A 24,080-nucleotide genomic window follows, 5' to 3' on the forward strand; every position below is an offset into this window, starting at 1 on the left:
ACAGTTTAAGAATAAGGGGTAGGCCATTTAGAACGGAGTTGAGGAAAAATTTTTTCACCCAGAGAGTGGTGGATATATGAAATGCTCTGCCCCAGAAGACTATGGAGGCCAAGTCTCTGGATGCTTTCAAGAAAGAGATGGATAGAGCTCTTAAAGATAGCGGAATCAAAGGTTATGGGGATAAGGCAGGAACTGGATACTGACTGTGGATGATCAGCCATGATCACAGTGAATGGCGGTGCTGGCTTGAAGGGCCGAATGGCCTACTCCTGCACCTATTGTCTATTGTCTAAACCATCTTAAGAAACGGGAGTAATTGTTGTAAACCTCACACCTTACCCTACTAGCTAAAAGACAGAACAGATATAATTAATTCAGACCATAGGAAAAACCAGGAAATAGAATAATAATTAAGAAGATTCAGAAAATAAAAATATCAGAAATGATGATTTATTTACTCAATTTTTAAAAGGGATAAGAATCTTTAGTGTGTGCCAAAACATATATATGCATAGTAACTAGTGTTCTTACAACACACATCAGATTTTGCAGCCTTGTATATTTCCTCTGTAGATCCCATCTTCTCTAGAATTAAGATATACTTTAGTTGTTGCTTATTTCAAGCTATCTTATTGATACAGAGAAAATAATATTCTTTAAAATTGCTTTCCATGTTTCTTAGACAGTGATACTGAGAAGTGCAGGCAGCTTTTACTATTCTGGCTGGTAAACCCACAGTACATAAACACAGAAACTTTGTGTGTGTGTTTTTTTAAAATCAGAATACCAACACATAAGAAATAGAAGTGCTGTTTATGCCCTCAAGCATGCTTTGTCATTCAATAAGATCACGGTTCATCTTTTAACTCGGTGGCACTTTCCTGCACTAACTCTACATTGCCTTAATTTCTCTAATTTTGAAATGTCTATCAATTCCTGCCTTGAATATAGCCAATAACTCAGCCTCACCAGCCCCTTGAGGCAGAGAATCTCAGAGATTGACTATACTCTGGATGAAGAAGAGGTTTCTTCTCATGAATCTCTCCTTGAAGTATCTCCCTGAGAACAGGTAAAATCAAGGACAACTACCCATCATCACCCACAGAGTGTTAAACAATTACTGGGAGAAACTGTGCAAGTTGAATACTTGATAAGTTCAGAAGTACCAGAACAATAAGTGTGTTAACATTCATAAGAACATTTGGGTGAGAAATTTATCTTCTGTTACTGGGGGAAAATGAACTCTGCAAAGGCCTCCATTATACTCCCATTAAAGTCACTCAGCTATGAGTTCTAAACACCAGATATTTTGCAGATGCTGAAAGTCCAGAGAAACATACACAAAATTCTGGCGGAACTCAGCAGGTCAGGCAGCATCTATGGAAAGGAATAAACAGTCCACGTTTCAGGCAAAGACACTTTGACCAGAAGCTTTGACTGTTTATTTCTTTCCATAGATGCTGCCTGACCTGCTGAGTTCCTCCAGCATTTTGTATTTGTCACAACATGTGTTCAGCCCGTGAGTTGATTAAAGGATGTAGTTGTGCTGAAGAAGGTACAGAGGAAGTTCACCAGGATGTAAGGAGTCTGAGTGGTGACCTGATAGGGGTATTTAAAAGCTTGATATAGAAAGAATAAATTTCCTATTGGGGTTGGGGGAGGAGTGTCTAAAACAAGAGGACATAGGTTTAAGGCAAATAGGAGTAGGTTTACAAGGGATCTGAGGGGACAGTGTTTCACCAGATTGGTCGCTATCTGGGACATGCTGCCAGATAAGATGGTGGAGGCAGATGTAATCACAATTTGTAAGCTGCATTTGGCATAGCAGGGTATGGACTTAATATGGGCAAATGTGATTAGTATAGATAATTACAACAAATAGTAAGGATGTGATGAGCCAAAGGACCTGGTTCTGTTTTGTATGAAACTATCACTCTTGTTCAGAGTGGTCAGACATTATAAATAATGCAATGGAAATGCTCCTGGACAAATATTCATTGTGCCAGTTGAACATGACATACTTGTTTCACGCAAACAACAGGAATTCTGCAGATGCTGGAAATTCAAGCAACATACATCAAAGTTGCTGGTGAACGCAGCAGGCCAGGCAGCATCTATAGGAAGAAGCGCAGTCGACGTTTCAGGCCAAGACCCTTCGTCAGGACTAACTGAAGGAAGAGTGAGTAAGGGATTAGTTTCTTGTTTCACGTTGTTTTCACTGCATGTTTCATCCCCAAATGCTTACTTCCTGAACTTTGTGAAGACTTAACCTGTCAACTTCAACACATTTCAACAACAAAAATCCAAGGCTTAAATTATTGCACTGATAATTCTCAATTCATGAGCAGGGATATTGGATCTCCTTTTTGAAGGACTTGTTCTCATTTTATGGGCTTGCATGTATACTGTGCTCTTTAGAGTAAAAAGTGCTCAGTCAGTTCCCCTTGATCTGTACCTAACTAAGAACACGAAAAAAAGTTTTCTACTGCCATTCCTACCATGGCTGAGATCAGTACTGAATGCTGATTTTCTCAAAGCTGTATCATGTCATACATTTGCCAGCTCAGCAATCAGAGAAATTACTCAACACATGTGAAGCACAACTTTAAACATTTCTAGGACAAGGCAAACTGTATATTGCATGAACAACACAACTAAACTAATAATAAATTTAGCACCATTTGTATATATCTGGAGGCCTCATGAACCACATATTTTATTTTATTTTGAAGGTGAGCTATTTTAGTTTGACACAGTCATGTGCCCAAATCCTAGCTGCACAGCCTGCAGATTCCATAGTTTCTTCTGAGTTTTCTTTTCCTTTTCCTCATTTCCTTGGGGTTTCAGGCTTTATTTCAGATCTTCAGCTAGAGCAAAACAGGAAGAAAACAAATTCCCTAAACAAAGCAATGAAAATGCAAACCATGCATTATTCAAATCCCTTACTTACACCTACACAAAATAAGCAGCTAGAGCAGCCATTTTGTCTTTGGGCTTCTTCGGATTGCCCCTGCCTGGAGCTCTACGTCCCCTGCCTCTCCCTCGGCCCCGTCTTCGTCCCTGTCCTCCACCACTTCTGTGCATTGGGTGTTTCATTTTGGCATACTGAAGTTCGACAAGGTTTTGAAACACTGGATCACAGAAGACACAGCCTGAATGCTGTGTTGCTTCACCAGGCAGCGGGGATTTTGCTTTGTTGAAATCTACATCAACGATTGCTGCTTCGCACACGTCACAGGTTTCAGATGATACTTTCACTCTGTGGGCATTTTCAAAGAAGTGCACCACCACGTTGCATTTGTTACATGCCATCTTCCATTTGGGGCCTGAGGTGGGGTCGAAGACCAGCACACCACTGTCACAATCAACACACTGGACAATCCCCAGCAAGCTCAATGAATGCTGACAGGTCGGATGGGTGCATTCGTTACATCCCATTCCTAAGAAAGAGAAACAAATAATGAGTCACAAGATGAATTTCCCTGACCTCAGTCATGTTCCTATCAATTGATCTTACTACTAACAGAAGAATAATTGGTTATGTGGAGCAACAAGCAATCTGCTGAAAGACTGCATTTGTAGTTATTTTATTTCTTATATTCAAGGGAGTAAAAATCTTTATGTTGCGTCTCAGTTGCCATGTACATGCAAAAAAGAGGGGAAATGTGGGAAGATACTGCCGAAAAACTAAGATTGTATACATAATTGCTTTGTATACATGTACAATCAGATACACAATCAGATCAATGTACAGTCAGATACACAATCAGATCAATGTACAGTCAGATATACAATCAGATCAATGTGTTTTGATAAATCTGATGGCCTGGTGAAAGAAGCTGTCCTAGAGCCTGTTGGTCCTGGCCTTCATGCTGAGATACCACTTGCCAGACAGTAGCAGCTGAAACAGTTTGTGGTTGGGATGGCTGGAGTCCCTGGTGATCCTCTGGGCCCTTTTTACGCACCTGCTGCTGTAAATGTCCTGAATAGGGGAAATTTCACATCCACAGATGTGCTGAGCTGCCTGCACCAGACTTCTTCAGCCGTCTGAGGTGAAAGAGGCGCTATTGTGCTTTTATCACCACGTAGGCAGTATGTATTGTCCAGATGAGATCCTTGGTGATGCGTATACTGAGGAACTTGAAACTACTCACCCTCTCAACTTCAGACCCATTGATGTAATTAGGGGCTAGCCTGTCTCCGTTCCTCCTGTAATCGATCAACTCCTTTGTTTTTTCAACATTGAGGGAGAGGTCGTTTTCTTGGCAATCTGACAGGAAGTCCAGGATCCAGCTGCACAAGGCGAGGTGTAGGCCAAGGTTCTTGCTGAGCCTGACGGGAATTATGGTGTTGAATGCTGAACTGTAGTCCAAGAACACCATTCTAACCTAAGCATCCCTCTTCTACAGGTGAGTGAGGATGGTGTGTAGTGCTGTGGCTATGGCAATGTCTGTTGATCGGTTGTGTTGGTAGATGAATTGTAGAGGGTCCAGTGTGGGTGGCAGCATGTAGCAGATGTAGTTCTTGACCAGCCTCTCAAAGCATTTGCTTATGCTTGAGGGGAGTGCAACAGGATGCCAATCATTCAGGCATGTTACCTTGGTTTTCTTTGGTACATGGACAGTGGTGGATGTTTTGAAGCAGATTGGGTTAAACGTCTGGCCTCCAAACTCTATTAGTTAGAATGATGCAAAATAAATGACCGGGGTATTTACCTTTATGAACTTTACTGCAAAATGGTGGCTATGGAGCTAAAAATAAAGGTTACTTCTCTTACCTGCAAAGGAAGATGTCTAAGAAAGTGGAAGAATTTGCATACATCTTAAATCATTAATTTTACAAAATGTTAGTGTTCTGTTTCAGGATTTATCCACATTGTCTTCAAATATAAATGTACGGAACAACATGGAAATCACTGATGACTGCCATCAGTGCCACCAAGTTAAAACAACAGATTAGATATGTTTGATCACCTTTTTCTTGTGTCTATACTGCATGAAGCAGTTAACAGAACACAAGAGCTAAAGGAGAACCATCACCACAACCATCAGCGGACACTAAAAATAAACGTGGATTCTTGGGAAAAAAGAGGGAGGCAAAGAATGAAAAGAAATCAAACTCCCAATGTCAATGAAATGAAATTATCACAATGTCTGAAAAATATTCATAATATTAACCCATTTGAAATGATACTTCACAGTTTAAGTATAGAATTCACCCAGCTTTTTTATCCCCTTCAATCTTCCTTTCTACCCACAATTCAAAGCCTGTGCTCATCATTAGTAATAACTTCCTGGTTTTTCTTTTCTTTACCTGTTTTGTTTTTCTTAAATTTATAGGCTCTTGCATTTTCAATTTTTAGCTGTACTTATCTGCCAATAAAAATCTCCGTGCTCTAAAACTTCTAAATTCCAATGTATTGACTAGTAGTCCTTTGACAAGCAAGTGATCCTGGAGAGTTATGGATAAAACACTGCCCAGGTATTGCTGTGGACCAAACCAGATCCACATTCCTTAGACCAGTTAGGAACCAAGTGGTGAGGCAGTGTCATGAATCAGGTCATGTGGATGGGACAGAACAAACCCATCCTGTAAACTCTTCCAGAATGACCTCGTGAAAGCCATTTCCCATGCGAAGTGGCAATTCTAGACAAAGACTGAATCATGGAAGGATATTCAACCACTCTTACTTACCTTACCTATACCTACACTAAATGATCTATATTATTGAACTATGACTTTTACTTATTGAAAATGAATACCAGAGCACGAGAAGCCAAAGAAGGGAAAGGTTCCGCCGGGAACGGAAAAAAAAATGGTGACCCTGGAACTTTGAAGGATACTCCGGTAACTATGGAACAAATGAAGAAACTTTTAGAAGATACAGTTAATCGAAGACTCACCGCAATTGAAGAAGCGTTGAATTTGAGGAAAGAAGAATCAAGAACATTCAGACCTGAAATCGACCAACATCAAGTCAGGATTTCGGAGTTAGACGAAGATGGTCGTAAAAGAGATAAAAGAATTGAAGCGCTCGAGAAAAGTTTAACTTCGGTAACTCAGCAATTGGAACGCTATCAAGCTAAGACTATCGATCTTGAAAATCGTTCCCGACGACAGAATTTGCACTTAATTGGTTTCCCTGAGGATGTGGAGAAGGGAGATCCAACTAAATATTTTTCTAAATTGCTAATGGATGTGTTTGGCTCTGATACATTGGAAGAACCACCGATATTAGATCATGCTCATCGCTCATTCCGTTTTAATCCGGAGAAATCGGCTAAACCGAGACCGATCATTATTCGGTTTCATTATGTCCACGAGAAGGAACGAGTTATCCGAGCTGCTCGGAAGAAAGGTATGATCGAATTTCAAGATTTCAAGTTCAGAATTGTTGAAGACTACAGCCAACACGTACTGAAAAAACGGATGGCCTTTAAACCTCAGATGGCAGAACTTTATCGTCGGGGCTATAAAATAGCGCTACTGTTTCCAGCCCGTCTGAGAGTGATTATGCTGGATAACTCGTGCAGTCTGTTTAAAAATCCGATGGAAGTCCAAAGTTTTCTCGATGATCTGCCTCCCTTTACGGAGGATTAATCAATGTATCATTTGGTTTTTTCTCTCGTCTCCGATTGTTTAGTTCGAGGCTTCGTTTTTTCGATCTGGCAGTGTAGGTTCGTCTTTTATAGTTAAACGATATTAGGCTTTTCTGTTAGTGATCCTGTATATCTTACTCTTAATATCTTTGGGTAGTTATTTAGTTATAAGTTTAATGATTGTTTTCTTTTTGAAATGTTACTAAAGTATTATATTTTAAAATGGGGGATTGTTTTTTTTCTTCTCCCCAGAATCCTTGCTGTTTCTTACGTCACTTCCGATCATTTATATTTGAAAAATTAATATAGTAATATGATTTAATGTTTGATGTTCTTTGAAATATGAGTAGCAAGGAACTTTTTAATGCTTTTAATCTTTTTAGATTTTTTTTTCTTGTTATAGTTAGTTTTTACTTTTTTCCATAAGGGAGGTGTTTTTCTTGATAAACATATTTCTGTTGGGTCGCCCTCCAGAAAGATGGGGGTAGGTTTAGTCTTAGATTTAGCATTGGCCACTGTCTGGCTTTTTTCTGGAGTTTTGTGGGAGGTGGGTGGTATTTTTCCTTTTATTCCTTTTTCATTTTTTCTTTTTAAACGGGCTGACCAGAAACTACTAAAATGTCTGAAATGTCGTAACTTTCGGTTCCTCTTTGGACCTTTTTTCCTCTTCCGGGGTCATGAGTCTCTACTCTGGTTAACCCTTTACATTCTTTATACTCGAGCTCATTATGATGGATAAGACATTAATTTAGTTTCTTGGAATACAAATGGTTTAAGCCACTCGGTTAAACGGAAGAAAATTTTTGAAGTATTCCACAGGATGAATGCTCATATTATTTTTGTACAAGAAACTCATGTCCAGAAAGAGGATAATCAATGTTTCTTTAGATTCTGGAAGGGCCAACAGTATCATGCAAATTCACAAGCTAAAGTAAAAGGCATTTCTATATTTATAGATTCGTCAATTTCATTTACGCACTATGAGACGATTTCAGATTCTAATGGCAGATTTTTATTGATTACTGGCTTGCTATTTAATAAAAAAGTTGCCATGCTCAACGTTTATGCTCCAAATGTTGACTGTCCTGACTTTTTCAAGAATCTCCTCACATCTCTTCCCAATTTAAATGACTATATGCTGATTATGGGTGGTGATTTTAATTGTTGTTTAAACCCTTTGATAGATAGATCCAAGTTTAATCAAGCACTTCCGAATAAATCGGCTACCCTTATTAACTCTTTTATGATTGACTCTGGAATCTCAGAAATTTGGAGATTCTTGCATCCAAATGACAAAGAGTTCTCTTTTTTTTCACATGTACATCAGCATTATTCAAGAATTGACTACTTTCTTATTGACTCTCGATTAATTCCTTTTGTTACGAGTTGTGAATATGATTCTATTGCTGTTTCTGACCATGCACCGTTGAAATTATTTATCAATTTAAGGGATATATCTACTAATTCTAGACAATGGAGATTTAATATCTCTTTGCTTCAAGATTCAGATTTTGTTAGGTTTATTGATGAACAGATTAAGTTTTTCTTTACAACGAATTCCACGGATGATATTTCCAGTGGGATCCTCTGGGATACTTTTAAAGCATATATTCGTGGACAAATTATTTCATACACTGCTGGACTAAAAAAGTGAACTAATAAGGAAATACTTAAACTGGTTATCAAGATTAAAGAAGTTGATAAGAAATATTCTATAGCTCATATATGGGGTATATGGGGTGTCAGGGAGGGGTAGCACCTCTGGTGGGGGAACATGTCGCGTCCTTTTCAGGGCGGTTAGTCCACCTTTGGTCCCCACCTGGCACTCAGCTCTCACCTGTGGCTCCCCGTAGCTGTTTGCATGCGACAGCGGCCACACCCCGGGCAACAGCTTCGACAAGCCGGCTAAACCAGGTGAGGGTAGCCGACAGGTCTTAAACCCTCGGTGAGATAGGGAGTTGTCTATCCCAGCATGTGAAGACAGACACCGGCGGATTGAGCGGACGAGACCAGCGGAAGGTCCAATGGTCAAGAAGGCGGTCTCTGCAAGCGTCGTGGAACGTGTAGAGCAGGACAAGACACAGAAGACGTCCTGGTCATCCACTGCGCCTAGTCTCATCTCCAGCCGTCTAGACTCTGTCTTGCCACTGGATCCAGATGGGAATTGGGAAGAGAGAGTGAGGCTGACGCTACGCAACTCTCCCTCACTTAAATCCAAATCACGCGCTAGTCTGACACCATCATTATGGTGTCGAGGTCCTCTTCGACGTCAACGATGGACGAACAACATAGCTCCTAATCAAGAACTTTATAAACAGAGAGTTGAACTTCAAATGGAACATAACCTTTTATTATCATCTTCAATTTAAAGTCAATTAATCAAAACTAAGAGTCAATTTTATATACATGGTGATAAAACTGGGAAACTCTTAGCCAATCAATTGGAATCGGCCTCGGTTAAACGACAGATTCTTAAAATTCGTAAACAAGATGGCACTTTGACAGTTGACCATGACGAGATTAATAAATCCTTTCAAGAATTTTATACTCACTTTATCAATCAGAATTTCCTGATGACTCCACTATAGTGTATGAATTTTTTAAGAAATTGAATATTCCAAAGTTATCATCTAATGAACGTTCAAAACTAGATGTACCTATTACTGTAGAGGAAATAAAGAATGCTATTTTTTCAATGAATTCAGGTAAAGCACCTGGTCCAGATGGATTTACAGTAGAATTTAAAAAATTTTTCTCAACTACACTAACTCCTTGGCTATGTAGCGTTTTTAGGGATACAATTTCAATAGGTAAATTACCACAATCTTTCTATCGAGCTTCTATTTCCCTAATTCTTAAAAAAGATAAGGATCCTACTGAATGTGCATCTTATAGGCCTATATCTCTGCTGAATGTTGATTCTAAGATTTTTTCTAAAATATTGGCAATGAGATTGGAGAATGTATTACCCCAAATTATTTCTGCTGATCAAACTGGATTTATTAAAAATGGTTACTCTTTTTTTAATATTAGGAGATTAATGAATATCGTTTATATGCCTTCACCCAAAATTCCAGAATGTGTCGTTTCACTGGATGCTGAAAAAGCTTTTGATAGAGTTGAATGGGTATATTTATTTAATACCCTTGAGAAACTCACTTTTAGTCCGATATTCATTTCCTGGATTAAACTGATATATTTTACCCCTTTGGCCTCGGTATTTACTAACAACCAAAGATCCCCTTTTTTTCATTTATTCCGTGGTACTAGGCAGGGTTGCCCTCTTAGTCCATTACTATTTGATATTGCCTTGGAACCGCTAGCTATTGCCATTCGTGACTCCCCTAATATATTTGGTATTACTTGTGGAAATGAGACTCATAAATTATCACTATATGCAGATGATCTACTATTATATATTTCCAACCCAGGAAAATCTATTCCGGCAGTATTAACTTTGCTTGCTCAGTTTAGTAGCTTTTCTGGTTATAAACTGAACCTAAGTAAGAGTGAACAACAGGAATTCTGCAGATGCTGGAAATTCAAGCAACATACATCAAAGTTGCTGGTGAACGCAGCAGGCCAAGCAGCATCTATAGGAAGAGGCGCAGTCGACGTTTCAGGCCGAGACCCTTCGTCAGGACTAAGTAAGAGTGAACTCCTTCCATTAAATATGCAGGTTCCTATTTATAGAAATTCTCCATTTAGATTGATTACTGATTATTTTACTTATTTGGGAGTTAAAATTACTAAGAGACATAAGGATCTATTCAATTTCAACCTTTTACCATTAATTAATCAGGTTAAACAACTGACTACTAAATGGTCCCCTTTGTCTCTATCATTGATTGGCCGTATTAATGCTTTTAAATGATTATTTTACCCAAATTTTTATATTTATTTCAAGCGAGACCGATTTTTATTCCTAAATCTTTTTTTGATATTATTGACTCTAAAATTTCTTCTTATATATGGCAAAATAGAAATCCCAGATTAAGTAAAAAATACTTACAGAAATCTAAGAAAGAAGGTGGTTTGGCATTGCCTGTCCTAAGATTTTACTACTGGGCAATTAATATCCGATACTTAATATTTTGGACACAAGATTGGAATATAACTCCAAGCCCACATTGGGTAAACCTTGAAGGCCATTCTGTACAAGGGTTTTCTTTAGCCTCCATTTTAGGAACTTAATTGCCTTTTGCACTATCTAAATTGAATAAACAAATTTTCAACCCTATAGTTAAACATACATTGTGAATATGGTTTCAATTTCGTAAATTTTTTGGCCTGAATGAATTTATGTTATCAAGTCCTATTATATCTAATTTTTTTTTCCAACTTTCGGTAATAGACCAAGCCTTTTTGATATGGAAAACGAAAGGCATAATATGTTTTCGCCATTTATTTTTGGATAACTGCTTTATGTCTTTTGAGCAGTTATCTGAGAAATTTGATTTGCCTAGATCTCATTTTTTTAGATACTTACAAATAAGAAATTTTTTAAATATTACGTTGCCTACCTTTCCGACTTCCAATCCTTCTGGCACTCTTGATAAAATTTTAGGCTTTAATCCTTTGCAGAAGGGATTAATAGCAATAATTTATGATATAATTATGAAATTACAGCCAGATATATCTGACAAAATTAAAAATGAATGGGAAAGGGAACTTCAACTTTCCCTACCTACAGAGAAATGGGATAAAATTTTTCAATTAGTTAGTACTTCTTCTATATGTGCTAAACATACTTTAATACAATTTAAAGTAGTACACAGAGCTCATATGTCCAAAGATAAACTAGTTCATTTTTATTCCCATATAAACCCTACTTGTGATAGATGTCACTCTGAAGTGGCTTCTTTAATTCATATGTTTTGGTCCTGTCCTCTTTTAGAAAAATATTGGAAGGACATTTTTGATATTATTTCAACAGTTCTATGCTTTAATTTAAAACCCCATCCTATTACGGCAATCTTTGGATTGCCAATGGTAGAACATATATCTTTGTCTTCTTCAGCCTGTTGAATGATAGCTTTTGTTACTTTAATGGTGAGAAGATCTATTTTGTTGAACTGGAAGGAAACTAATCCTCCAACTACATTCCAATGGTTTTCTCAAACCATATTAAGTTTAAATTTAGAAAAAATTAGAAGTGATATTTTTGACCCTTTGGTTAAATTTGAAGAAACTTGGAAACCTTTTATGCAACATTTTCATATGATGTAATCTGACCTTTCCAAATCTTTTTTCTAAACTTAAATTATATGAGGAGAGGAGCGGAGTTAACGACATTATCGAACATGTCCGATATAAGCTGTTGGTCTAGCCCTGTTTTGTTTTTTTTTCTTGGGGTTTTTTTTTCTTTTGGGGTTTTTTTTTGTTTATATATTTTTTTTCTTTTTATTTCTTTTTTAATGTTTAATCTCATTATGATTTTGGAAGTCTTTTATATCTATGTTACTTAAAATTCATTTTATATATGTTGATGAACATTTTTCCAATCTCTTTGTACCAACTTTGTTATTGAGTTTGTAATTTTGAAAAATTAATAAAAAGATTTAAAAAGAAAGAAAGGAAGGATACTCAAGAGCTGTGGCAGGGTTTGAATGCTATCATCTCCTACAAAGTAAAACCAAGCGACATATGCGATAACAAGGTTTCACTCCCAGATGAGCTCCATGCCTTTTATGCTTGCTTTGACCAACAGAACACATAGGCATCTTCATGAACTCCCAAAGCTCCCGACAACTCTTGCTTCTGCATTCTGAGGTCCCCACCTACTTCAGGCAGGCTTCAATCCTACCAGTACCCAAGATGAACATGGTAACCTGCCTCAACGACCATCATCCAGTCCCACTTACATCCACTGTGATGAAGTACTTTGAGAGGTTGTTCATGCAACATATCAACTTCTGCCTGAGGAGTGACTTTGATCCACTCCAATTTGCCTACAGTCACAACAGGTCAACAGTAGAAACCTATTTTATTGGCTCTTCACTTTGCTCTGGAATACCTGGATAGTAAAAATGCACATATTTGAATGTTCTTTATTGACTACAGCTCTACATTCAACACTATTATCCCCTCAAAACTAAACAATAAGTTCCAAGACCTTAAGCTCAATACTTCTTTGTGCAACTGAATCCTCAATCTCCTCACTTGCAGACCCCAGTCAGTTCAGATTGACAATATCTCCTTCACAATCACCTTCACCACACATCCACCACAAGGCTGTATGCTTAGCCCCGTGCTCTACTCACTTTTACAGTTATGACTGTGAGGCTAAGTATAGCTCCAATGCCATAGTTAAGTTTGCCAACAACGCCATTGTTGGCTAAATCAAAGGTGGTGACGAATCAGCAGATAGATTGAAAATCTGGTTGAATGGTACCACAATAACAACCTCTCACCCAAGGTCAGCAAAACCAAAGTACCGATTATTGACTACAGGAGGAGGAAACCAGAGGTTCAAGAGCCAGTCATCATTGGGGATCAGAGGTGGACAGGGTCAATAACTTTAAATTCATTGGTGTTATAATTTCAGACCATCTGTCCTCAGTCAGCACACAAGTGCCATTCCAAAGAAGGCACAGCAGCGCCTCTACTTTCTTAGAAGTTTACTAAGATTTGACATGTCATCTAAAACTTTCATAAACTTCTACAGATGTGTGGTAGAAAGTATATTAACTGATTGCATCGCAGCCTGATATGGATACACCAATGCCCTTGAACAGAAAAGCCTACAGAAGTAGTGGATAGAGTCTAACCCTCCCTACCATTGAAAACATCTACAAGGGGAGCTGTTGAAGGAAAGCAGCATCCAACATTATGGACCCCCAACATCCAGTCCATGCTCGCTTCTCACTGTTGGTGGTACAGGAACCTTAGGTCCCACACAACCAGATTCAGGAACAATTATTACCCCTCAATCATCAGTCTCCTGAATCAAAATGGCTGACTTCACTCACCTCAACACTGAACTGATCCCACAACCTGTGGACTCACTTTAAAGGACTCTACAACTCATGTCCTCAGTATTGTTTACTTATTGACTTAATATTGTTTTTCTTTCTGTATTTGCATAATTTATCATCTTTTGCACATTGGTTATTTGCCAGTATTTGTGTATAGTTTTTTATTGATTCTGTTATATTTCTCTGTTTTACTGAAAGAAAAGTAATCTCAGGGCAGTATAGGGTGACGTGTACTTTGATAATAAATTTACTTTGAACTTTAAAAATCCTTTCATGGACAGCATTGTCAAGCCTTCAGCTTTTGACGCATGTCAAAGCTCTTAGGTCTTTTTAATGCTTTTGAATGTCCTTCAGAAACAGTTAAAAATGTTAGGAATGAAATAAATAATTAAAACAAAAACTAGGGAAAAAACAACTTCTTCCTTGTTGTTATATAACTGCCTTTCAAATGAATGTGTTTATGATTCTGGATTATGGCTCAGCTAGTGTAGAGTTCAAGAGCACAGTAATGAATGTAAATGCTGGGGAACTGCAGCAAGCTCCTGCTCCACTCTTTGGATTCAAGCAGGAAAATCGGTAAATTGGCTTATTATTGTCATATGTACCAATGTAGAGTGAAAATTTTGTCTTGCATATTGTTCATACGGGTTAATTCATTACAACAGTGCATCGACGTAGTTCAATGTAATATAACAGAGTGCATAATAAAGAGTTACAGTTACAGAGGAAGTGTAGGTAGGCAACAAGGCACAAAGTCATTAACAAGGTAAATTGTGAGGTCAAGAATCCACCTTTTTGTACTAGGGCATTATGAGTTTTCAGGCTTTCTACTGTTGGTCTAATTTTCATAAGGGTGGATGTGCCATCCTCATCATATACTTTGGTGTAGTGTGACCATGGAGTAAAACAGATTAGGTCGTCTCTGGAATCTAGTCTGTGCTTAAAGCCATCAGGCTTCAGCTACCTTGTTCTTGAATGGGATTAATTTTCTATCTGATTACTCAAATTGGGGAAATATCATAAAACTTACACAACTGAACAGCCCATATCACTGGTCACTGCTTTATTTTGAATCACCCATTAAGAACCAGTGCGAACCAGTGACATTTATAGAACCCTCCTAGCAAACAGCATGCTTAAGGAAAAATGTAAATTGGAAATATATCAATACCAACTCTCCTTGCTTATTTGCATCCTATTTACAGCAGATTCACAAACAAGGTGAACTCAGTCAGCAACGATGTTGACAAACATCTTACCTTTCCTCATATCACGGAATGGTGGGTGGTTGTAGCAATATGGACACAGAGGGTAGCTCTTTCCTCTGGAACCAGAAGACCAGAGAACCAGTTCAAACTCATCTAGTGGACAGCGGAGTTCCTTATACAGTTTGATAGTTCCATTCTGGGGTAAGCTGTAGGTATCGTCACAATGGGAACAATGCATCCGGCTTGGTTTGGCCTGAAAGGTGAGAATCAAATTTAAGTAGTATGTTATTGAATTAGAGTACTACTGCAGAATGGCCATAGTTTTTTTTTACTTCAATGATTACTAATATCTGCTAACTACAAATGGAATCCTACAGTTCAGTTCACCTACCTACCAATCGTATATTGAGAAGAGTGTGTATCCAGACCTGGTAACTGAACAACTAAACCATTAGAGTTCCATCCACAAGCCTGGTAACTACAAACCAAGATCCTCAAATTCACAATCACAGACCGGTGAACAATGATCCATCAGTATTATATTTCCATTCACAGCCAGTGGAAGTAACCATTCTGTATTCAATATCTGATAAACTCAATGTTAGAATATGGGAGTTCCATTCTCTGCCCAGAATCTATTAAAAGTTAAACTGTTCTGGAGTCCTACTTTCTCCCCAGTACATAGAATGAAAGAATTCCGACCTCATATTTTCTACCTGGTAATTATATTGTACTCTAGAATCAAATTCCATGTTCAGTAATTATAATGTGATAAGACAAGATGTTCATTCCCCTTTCATTAGCTGTAGCAAGAGTGGACTCTACAATATCTGTAACTGCAAGAACAGAACCTTGTACTTCCATTCACTGCCCTTCACCTACATTGACTTTGTTCTGTTCTTTCCTTATTCAGGACTGGAGCAAACCAGATGAAGGATCTCGACCAAAATATACATCAAGGATTATTCAGGAGTTATTAAAGTTCAGAAGTTCGAAGCAAGTTTTATTATCAAAGCACATATCTGTCACCATTTACAATCATGAGATTCATTTTCCTGTGGGCATACTCAATAAATTTACAGAATAATAACTATAACAGAATCAATGAAAGACCAATGAAAAGCTCGGGCATTCAACCAGAGTGTGAAAGACAGCAAACTGTGCAAATACAAAAGAAGGAAATAATATGAATAAATAAATAAGCAATAAATATCAAGAACATGAGATGGAATCCCTGAAAGTAAATCCTTTCGTTGTGGGAGCATTTCAAAAATGGGGCAAATGAAGTTATCCCTTTTGGTTCAAGTGCCTGACGGTTGAGCCTGACTGTTCCTGAACCTGGTGCTATGAGTCCTGAGGGGTTGTGATATTTGAATGTATCAAATATGAATTCAAATGAGAACCAGTCTTCAGTTCTTAATGTAAATTGAAGTTAATAACACACTTTTTCAAAACTGTTGACCATGGAACATTCACATATGGCCTGCTTCACTCAAGACAACTATGGGTTCACCATTGTAAACAAATTCAAAGGAAGCACTGTTAACACAAAATATTGAAGTAACCAATGTATTGAATTACCTCCCATTGCCATTGATCTTAAGAGTATCAAAATGTGATGTGTGTTTTGAGTTTGTGTGACTCTACCAAGAAGAACTCCAGGAGAATGTCTGTAGTCATGATGAATGAAAACTCATATCTATAACTTCTCCAGTTTCTCATGTAACTTAGTTACAGCAACAACAACGTTGACTGCCCATTTCCCTCCACAGATGTTTCCCGGCCCGTTGAGTTTCTCCAGTGTTTCATATGTTGTTCTTATGAATATAAATTGTACTATAAACTGTTGTGAGAGGTATCACATTTAATTTAGAAACATCTGACAGGCTGCATTATATTTTCAATTTGATGTTCACATTATTTTGGTGTTTGATTTTGTTGTTAAAAAGAGCAGCTGGATTTCAAATTAATTAATTGATCTTATCCTCCAACTTCCAATGTATGTCAAAGTTCTCAGATCTTTTCAATGCTTTTGAATGTCCTGCAGTAACATTAAAAGCAGGGGGTCCCTCTACAATACTCTGCAATTGGATCCTCGACTTCTTCTTTCTTTCTTTTCAAATCTTTTTATTGTATATATAGGAAAAATAACATGAGTACATCGAAGTAACAACACTTACGATGCCTCAAAAAAAACATTATCTTAAAGACTGAAAACAAAATTTTGTGATAACAAAAAAAACCCTACTGAGCAGAAAAGTGAGAAAAAAAAGAGAACCCATTAGGTGTACAACCCCGGAGTCATGCGTCATACAAAAAGCTTCTAAAAATAAACATCAAACCGCCAGCAAGAAAAGAAAATATACTAAAAAAAATTTACAATTAGATCGTGGAAAAATTGTATCAATTAACTCAAATGATAATAACGAACCCAATAATAATAATAATAAAGCCCCATTTTTTCTCAAAATCAAATAAAGGTTCAAAGGTTCGACTTCTAATTTTCTCCAAACTAAGACACAGCGTCACTTGAGAGATCCATTGTGACAAGGTGGGAGCTGATGTATCCTTCCACTTCAACAAAATGGCCCTCCTAGCTATCAATGTAACAAATGTAATAACATGTTGGCCAGACACAGAAATACCATGAATACTTTGAGGAACTATTCCAAAAACCACAGTTACTTTATTAGGTTGTAAACTAATTTTAAGTGCTTTAGAAACTGTTGAGAAAACCGACTTCCAGAACTGTTCCAATATAGAACAAGACCAAAACATATGTGTCAGTATAGCTATCTCAGTTTTACATCTATCACAATGACTATCAACATTAGGAAAGATTTTAAAAAGTCTCTCCTTTGTCAAATGATAACGATGTACAATTTTAAATTGAATCAATGAATGGCTAGCACAAATTGAAGAAGAGTTAACCAACTTCAATATCCGCATCCAATCCTCCATCATAAAAGTCAAATTAAGTTCCTTTTCCCAATCCTGTTTAATCTTAGATAAAGGACGCTTATCCCATTGTAATAATAAATTATAAATTCTTCCAATAGAACCCTTAATCAAAGGACTCATACTCATAAGGTTCTGAACTTAAAGAGGGGTAACTTTGAAGGTATGAGTCATGAATTAGCTAAGATAGACTGGCAAATGACACTTAAAGGATTGACGGTGGATATGCAATGGCAAGCATTAAAAGATTGCATGGATGAACTACAACAATTGTTCATCCCAGTTTGGCAAAAGAATAAATCAAGGAAGGTAGTGCACCCGTGGCTGACAAGAGAAATTAGGGATAATATCAATTCCAAAGAAGAAGCATACAAATTAGCCAGAAAAAGTGGCTCACCTGAGGACTGGGAGAAATTCAGATTTCAGCAGAGGAGGACAAAGGGCTTAATTAGGAAGGGGAAAAAAGATTATGAGAGAAAACTGGCAGGGAACATAAAAACTGACTGTAAAAGCTTTTATAGATATGTAAAAAGGAAAAGACTGGTAAAGACAAATGTAGGTCCCTTACGGACAGAAACAGGTGAATTGATTATGGGGAGCAAGGACATGGCAGACCAATTGAATAATTACTTTGGTTCTGTCATCACTAAGGAGGACATAAACAATCTTCCAGAAATAGTAGGGGACAGTGAGATGGAGGAACTGAGCGAAATACATGTTAGTAGGGAAGGGGTGTTAGGTAAATTGAAGGGATTAAAGGCAGATAAATCCCCAGGGCCAGATGGTCTGCATCCCAGAGTGCTTAAGGAAGTAGCCCAAGAAATAGTGGCTGCACTAGTGATAATTTTTCAAAACTCGTTAGATTCTGGACTAGTTCCTGAGGATTGGAGGGTGGCTAATGTAATCCCACTTTTTAAAAAAGGAGGGAGAGAGAAACCGGGGAATTGTAGACCGGTTAGCCTAACGTCGGTGGTGGGGAAACTGCTGGAGTCAGTTATCAAAGATGTGATAACAGCACATTTGGAAAGCGGTGAAATCATCGGACAAAGTCAGCATGGATTTGTGAAAGGAAAATCATGTCTGACAAATCTCATAGAATTTTTTGAGGATGTAACTAGTAGAGTGGATAGGGGAGAACCAGTGGATGTGGTATATTTGGATTTTCAAAAGGCTTTTGACAAGGTCCCACACAGGAGATTAGTGTGCAAACTTAAAGCACACGGTATTGGGGGTAAGGTATTGATGTGGATAGAGAATTGGTTAGCAGACAGGAAGCAAAGAGTGGGAATAAACGGGACCTTTTCAGAATGGCAGGCAGTGACTAGTGGGGCTTAGTGCTGGGACCCCAGTTGTTTACAATATATATTAATGACTTGGATGAGGGAATTAAATGCAGCATCTCCAAGTTTGCGGATGACACGAAGCTGTGTTAGCTGTGAGGAGGATGCTAAGAGGATGCAGGGTGACTTGGATAGGTTGGGTGAGTGGGCAAATTCATGGCAGATGCAATTTAATGTGGATAAATGTGAAGTTATCCACTTTGGTGGCAAAAATAGGAAAACAGATTATTACCTGAATTGTGGCCGATTAGGAAAAGGGGAAGTGCAATGAGACCTGGGTGTCATTATACACCAGTCATTGAAAGTGGGCATGCAGGTACAGCAGGCGGTGAAAAAGGCGAATGGTATGCTGGCATTTATAGCGAGAGGATTCGAGTACAGGAGCAGGGAGGTACTACTGCAGTTGTACAAGGTCTTGGTGAGACCACACCTGGAGTATTGTGTGCAGTTTTGGTCCCCTAATCTGAGGAAAGACATCCTTGCCATAGAGGGAGTACAAAGAAGGTTCACCAGATTGATTCCTGGGATGGCAGAACTTTCATATGAAGAAAGACTGGATGAACTAGGCTTGTACTCGTTGGAATTTAGAAGATTGAGAGGGGATCTGATTGAAACGTATAAAATCCTAAAGGGATTGGACAGGCTAGATGCAGGAAGATTGTTCCCGATGTTGGGGAAGTCCAGAACGAGGGGTCACAGTTTGAGGATAAAGGGGAAGCCTTTTAGGACTGAGATTAGGAAAAACTTCTTCACACAGAGAGTAGTGAATCTGTGGAATTCTCTGCCACAGGAAACAGTTGAGGCCGGTTCATTGGCTATATTTAAGAGGGAGTTAGATATGGCCCTTGTGGCTACGGGGATCAGGGGGTATGGAGGGAAGGCTGGTGCAGGGTTCTGAGTTGGATGATCAGCAATGATCATAATAAATGGTGGTGCAGGCTCGAAGGGCCGAATGGCCTACTCCTGCACTTATTTTCTATGTTTCTATAATAGCATCTAACAGGTCAGCCTCCGATATGTAAGGGAAATTACTTAAATATTTTTGTAAAAAATATCTAACTTGAAGGTATTGCAGAAAGTGAGAGTATGAAAGAGAACATTTATCAATTAATTGTTCAAAGGACATCAATCTATCTTCTTTAAATGAATCCAAAGAAGAATTAATACCTTTATTTTTCCAAAGTAAAAAAATTGGATCACTCAAAGAAGGCTTAAAAAAGTAATTTCGGTAAATTAAACTACAAAGTTTAAATTTTTTAAGATTAAAAAAATTGCGGAACTGGAGCCAAATTTGTAAAGGATACTTAATCACAGGATATAGGTTTAAATTAACAACTTTACCTAATTGCATAGGTAAAGGAGCTCCCAATAACGAGGTTAAATAAAACTGTTTTACAACTTTCAGTTCCAGGTCTACCCAAATTGGCCGATCACTCTTATCAACCCAGTATAACCAAAAAGACATATCGCAGATTAACAGCCCAATAATACATTCTAAAATTAGGCAAAGCAAGACCTCCATCCTCTTTCAATTGATCCTCGACTTCCTAACCAGAAGACCACAGTCTATGTAGATTGGTGATAACATATCCTCCTTGCTGACGATCAACATTGGCATACCCCAAGGGTGTGTGCTTAGCCCACTGCTCTACTCTCTATATACACATGACTGTGTGGCTAGGCATACCTCAAATACCATCTATAAATTTGCTGACGATACAACCATTGTAGGTAGAATTTCAGGTGGTGATGAGACAGCATACAGTAGTGAGATATGCCAACTAGTGGAGTGGTGTCACGGAGCTGATTGTGGCCTTCTGGAAGGGCAAGACGAAGGAACACATACCAATCCTCATAGAGGGATCAGAAGTGGAGAGAGTAAGCAGTTTCAAGTTCCTGGGTGTCAAGATCTCTGAGGATCTAACCTGGTCCCAACATATCGATGTGATTATAAAGAAGGCAAGACAGTGGCTACACTTCATTAGGAGCTTGAAGAGGTTTGGTACGTCAACAGATACACTCAAACACGTCTATAGATATTGTGGAGAGCATTCTGACAGGCTGCGTCACTTTCTGGTACGGGTGGGGGGAGCTACTGCACAGGATCGAAAGAAACCGCAGAGGGTTGTAAATTTAGACAGCTCCATCTTGGGTACTAACCTACAAAGTACCCAGGATATCTTCAAGGAGCGGGTGTCTCAGAAAGGCAGCATCCATTATTAAGGACCTCCAGCACCCAGGGCATGCTCTTTTCTCACTGTTACCATTAGATAGGAGGTACAGAAGCCTGAAGGCGCACACTCAGCGATTCAGGAACAGCTTCTTTCCCTCTGCCATCCAATTCCAAAATGGACATTGAACCCTTGGACACTACCTCACCTTTTTAATATATAGTATTTATGTTTTTTGCACGATTTTTAATCTATTCAGTATACGTACACTGTAATTTATTTATTATTATTATTAGTTTTTTTTCTTCTATATTATGTATTGCATTGAACTGCTGCTGCTATGTTAACAAATTTCATGTCACATGCCGGTGATAATAAACCTGATTTTGATTCTGATTCCCAACTTGGGGTCCATGGACCCCTCGGTTCATGGTAGGGGTCCACGGCACAAAAAAGGTTGGGAACCCCTGCCTTACAGCAGCTTGACATAATTTCAGAATTCCTAAAGATGTCCTGTGTTAATTTGGACAGCAAACATATGGCATTCTCAATGGAACCAATGCATTCGCAAGAAATTATTAATGTGATTATTAAAAACGAAACAATTAACTCTGCACCCTACAGTTTCACATTCCTTTTACCAACCTGAATGTACTTCATGAATCGATGGCACTTGCCACAACGGGACAGAGGCTTCCCTGTTTCAGCAATGGGAGAAAATGACACCTCCATTAATTCATCCATACCTGTAGAGAGATCAAGTGCAAACTGAGCAAAACAGCCAGAGAGGAGACAAGCCACCATGATTCCTTCACTGACATTCAAAGGAGAATCCTGGAGTTCAATTTTTCAAGACTACATACAAGATTTAGCCATTTAGCCCCTGGAGTCTGTTCTGTTATTCAATCTTTGGCTTAACTCCATGTATCTGAAATGTTCCCACACTCTTTAAGCATCAAAAATCTGTCCAGATTTAAGATCTGTAAATGACCGAGCATCAATTGTCTTCTTTTTGTTTAAAAAATGTTTTAGTGATTGAAAATGCATTGCTACAACATATGTGACTCTTCTAATTTGGGCAGGCAGATTATTTTTGTACAATGCTATCATCTAATTAAGATGAGTCGCAGTGTGGATTCTGAGGAGTATGCAGAGAGGCTTCACAAGGATTACAGGCAGGCAGGATCATAGAATATGGAGCATAACGTGGAGAAATGGGAGAATAAACCTAGACAAATTATTGTTTTTTTCCATGAGATATTGAAAGATGCTGGTATTCATCTCCTTGTATGTAAATTACAAAAGTTAACTTGTAGGTACAACAAGAAATTAGGAGGCAAAGGATATATTTATTGTCTTTCATTGCAGAAGGATTTTGGTATGAGTAAATACATATTGCTTTAAATTTACAAGGTGTGGTGAAATCTCATCTGGAACACTGTGTACAGGTCTGGTCTCCCTATTAAGTCAGGATACGATTGCAATAGAATGCAGTCAAACAGTCTTCAAGTAATTTTCCTAGTCTGAGTATGATGGGGAATATCTTTTGTTGAGGACCTACTTTGTACTGTGCAATCTGCTCTGGTTTGGGATACCTGGGACAAATTACAGGGCACTTCTACTTCCACCACTGAACTTTACTTGACAGGGACACAAGAGATTCTGCTGATGGTGGAAATCCAGAGTAACATACACAAAATAATGGAGGAACTCAGCAGGTCAGGTAGGAATACGGAGGCGACGTTTCAGGGAGAGACCCTTCAGCAAGACAAAATGTCGATTCTTTATTCCAGTTCATTGATGCTGCCTGACTTGCTGAGTTCCTCCAGCATTTTGCGTGTTTATTTGAGAGGAGCATAGATTACACACCTGCCTGTCTGTATCTGTAGTAAGCCTTATAAAATATCTTTTTGAACAATGAGTTGAACAGTCCAGCAATTAGGGATTTTCTATAACATGTTAAAACATTCACCCATACCTCCTATTGAGTCTACGAAGTAATGGAACTTCCTTTTGAAGATATTCAGAGCATGCTCCAGTACCGGAGGGAAATCAGCCTTGCCTGCAGCAATGAGACCAAGCTGCTTCTCCACTGCACTGCGGATAGTGGGAAGGACAAGCTCCTGGTCTGTAAACAGATCATATATTTTACATGATGCTACGAAGTAATTGGTAATAAGAGAACCAGGGTGCTTCAAATAACTAATAGAACTTGATTGATTGATATTCACTCTCCAATCCAATCCTAGAGATGTGCTTGAGGACATAATTAAAACCTGATCTGACACCAACCCCAGTGTAAGGTCCTATGAAACCAAACGTGCCCAATCTACTCAACACAGCAGGGATCTCACATGTGATCAACTTTTAATATTTGTATCCCATGCTACATCCTTAAGTGTGAGCTTCTTTCTTTTCTTTTTTTATTCTAATCAAGCTCACTTCTTCTCCATCCTGAAGTTCTCTTGATTGTGCACTGTGAGTGCACCTTTCCAGAGCAACTTTTCCTACTTCCCGGTTAGATACACTTGACCTGTCTTGAGGATAATAATCACCACCTCACAGTGTGCCTGGTGACAGAATACCCTTGAGAACAAGGTAGTCTGACCTATCAGGCCATTGATCTGAAAGAGATTCTACCTGCCCTATGAGTATCTCCAGCAGAACGTAGCTTGAAAATGATCAACAAACACATTTTATTTTACTTACAAAGGCTGCTCTAAAACATCTGGACATGCTATTACTGTATCAAAAGCTGCTGGTGCATGGACCTTTTCTTTCTCATAACAAACACAACCTGAAGCCAGTTGGGTCTTGTCAGGCCTAG

At 38.4% G+C, this 24,080-nt stretch overlaps 1 protein-coding gene across 1 annotated transcript in view; it reads right to left on the bottom strand.

Annotated features, from left to right (window-relative positions):
* Positions 1-444: 444 nt before the first annotated feature.
* Positions 445-24,080, bottom strand: part of top3b (DNA topoisomerase III beta) — an 80,659-nt gene continuing 57,023 nt past the window's right edge. The window contains exons 14-17 of the mRNA XM_063040916.1: positions 23,232-23,381; positions 21,899-21,999; positions 14,836-15,037; positions 445-3,440 (exon numbers count right to left, since the gene is read on the bottom strand). Coding sequence (XP_062896986.1) covers positions 2,953-3,440; positions 14,836-15,037; positions 21,899-21,999; positions 23,232-23,381 — 941 coding nt within the window. The 3' untranslated portion in view covers positions 445-2,952. The remainder of the gene's footprint in view (positions 3,441-14,835; positions 15,038-21,898; positions 22,000-23,231; positions 23,382-24,080) is intronic.

This window comes from Mobula hypostoma, chromosome 2 (assembly GCF_963921235.1).
Source record: "Mobula hypostoma chromosome 2, sMobHyp1.1, whole genome shotgun sequence".
NCBI lineage: Eukaryota > Metazoa > Chordata > Chondrichthyes > Myliobatiformes > Myliobatidae > Mobula > Mobula hypostoma.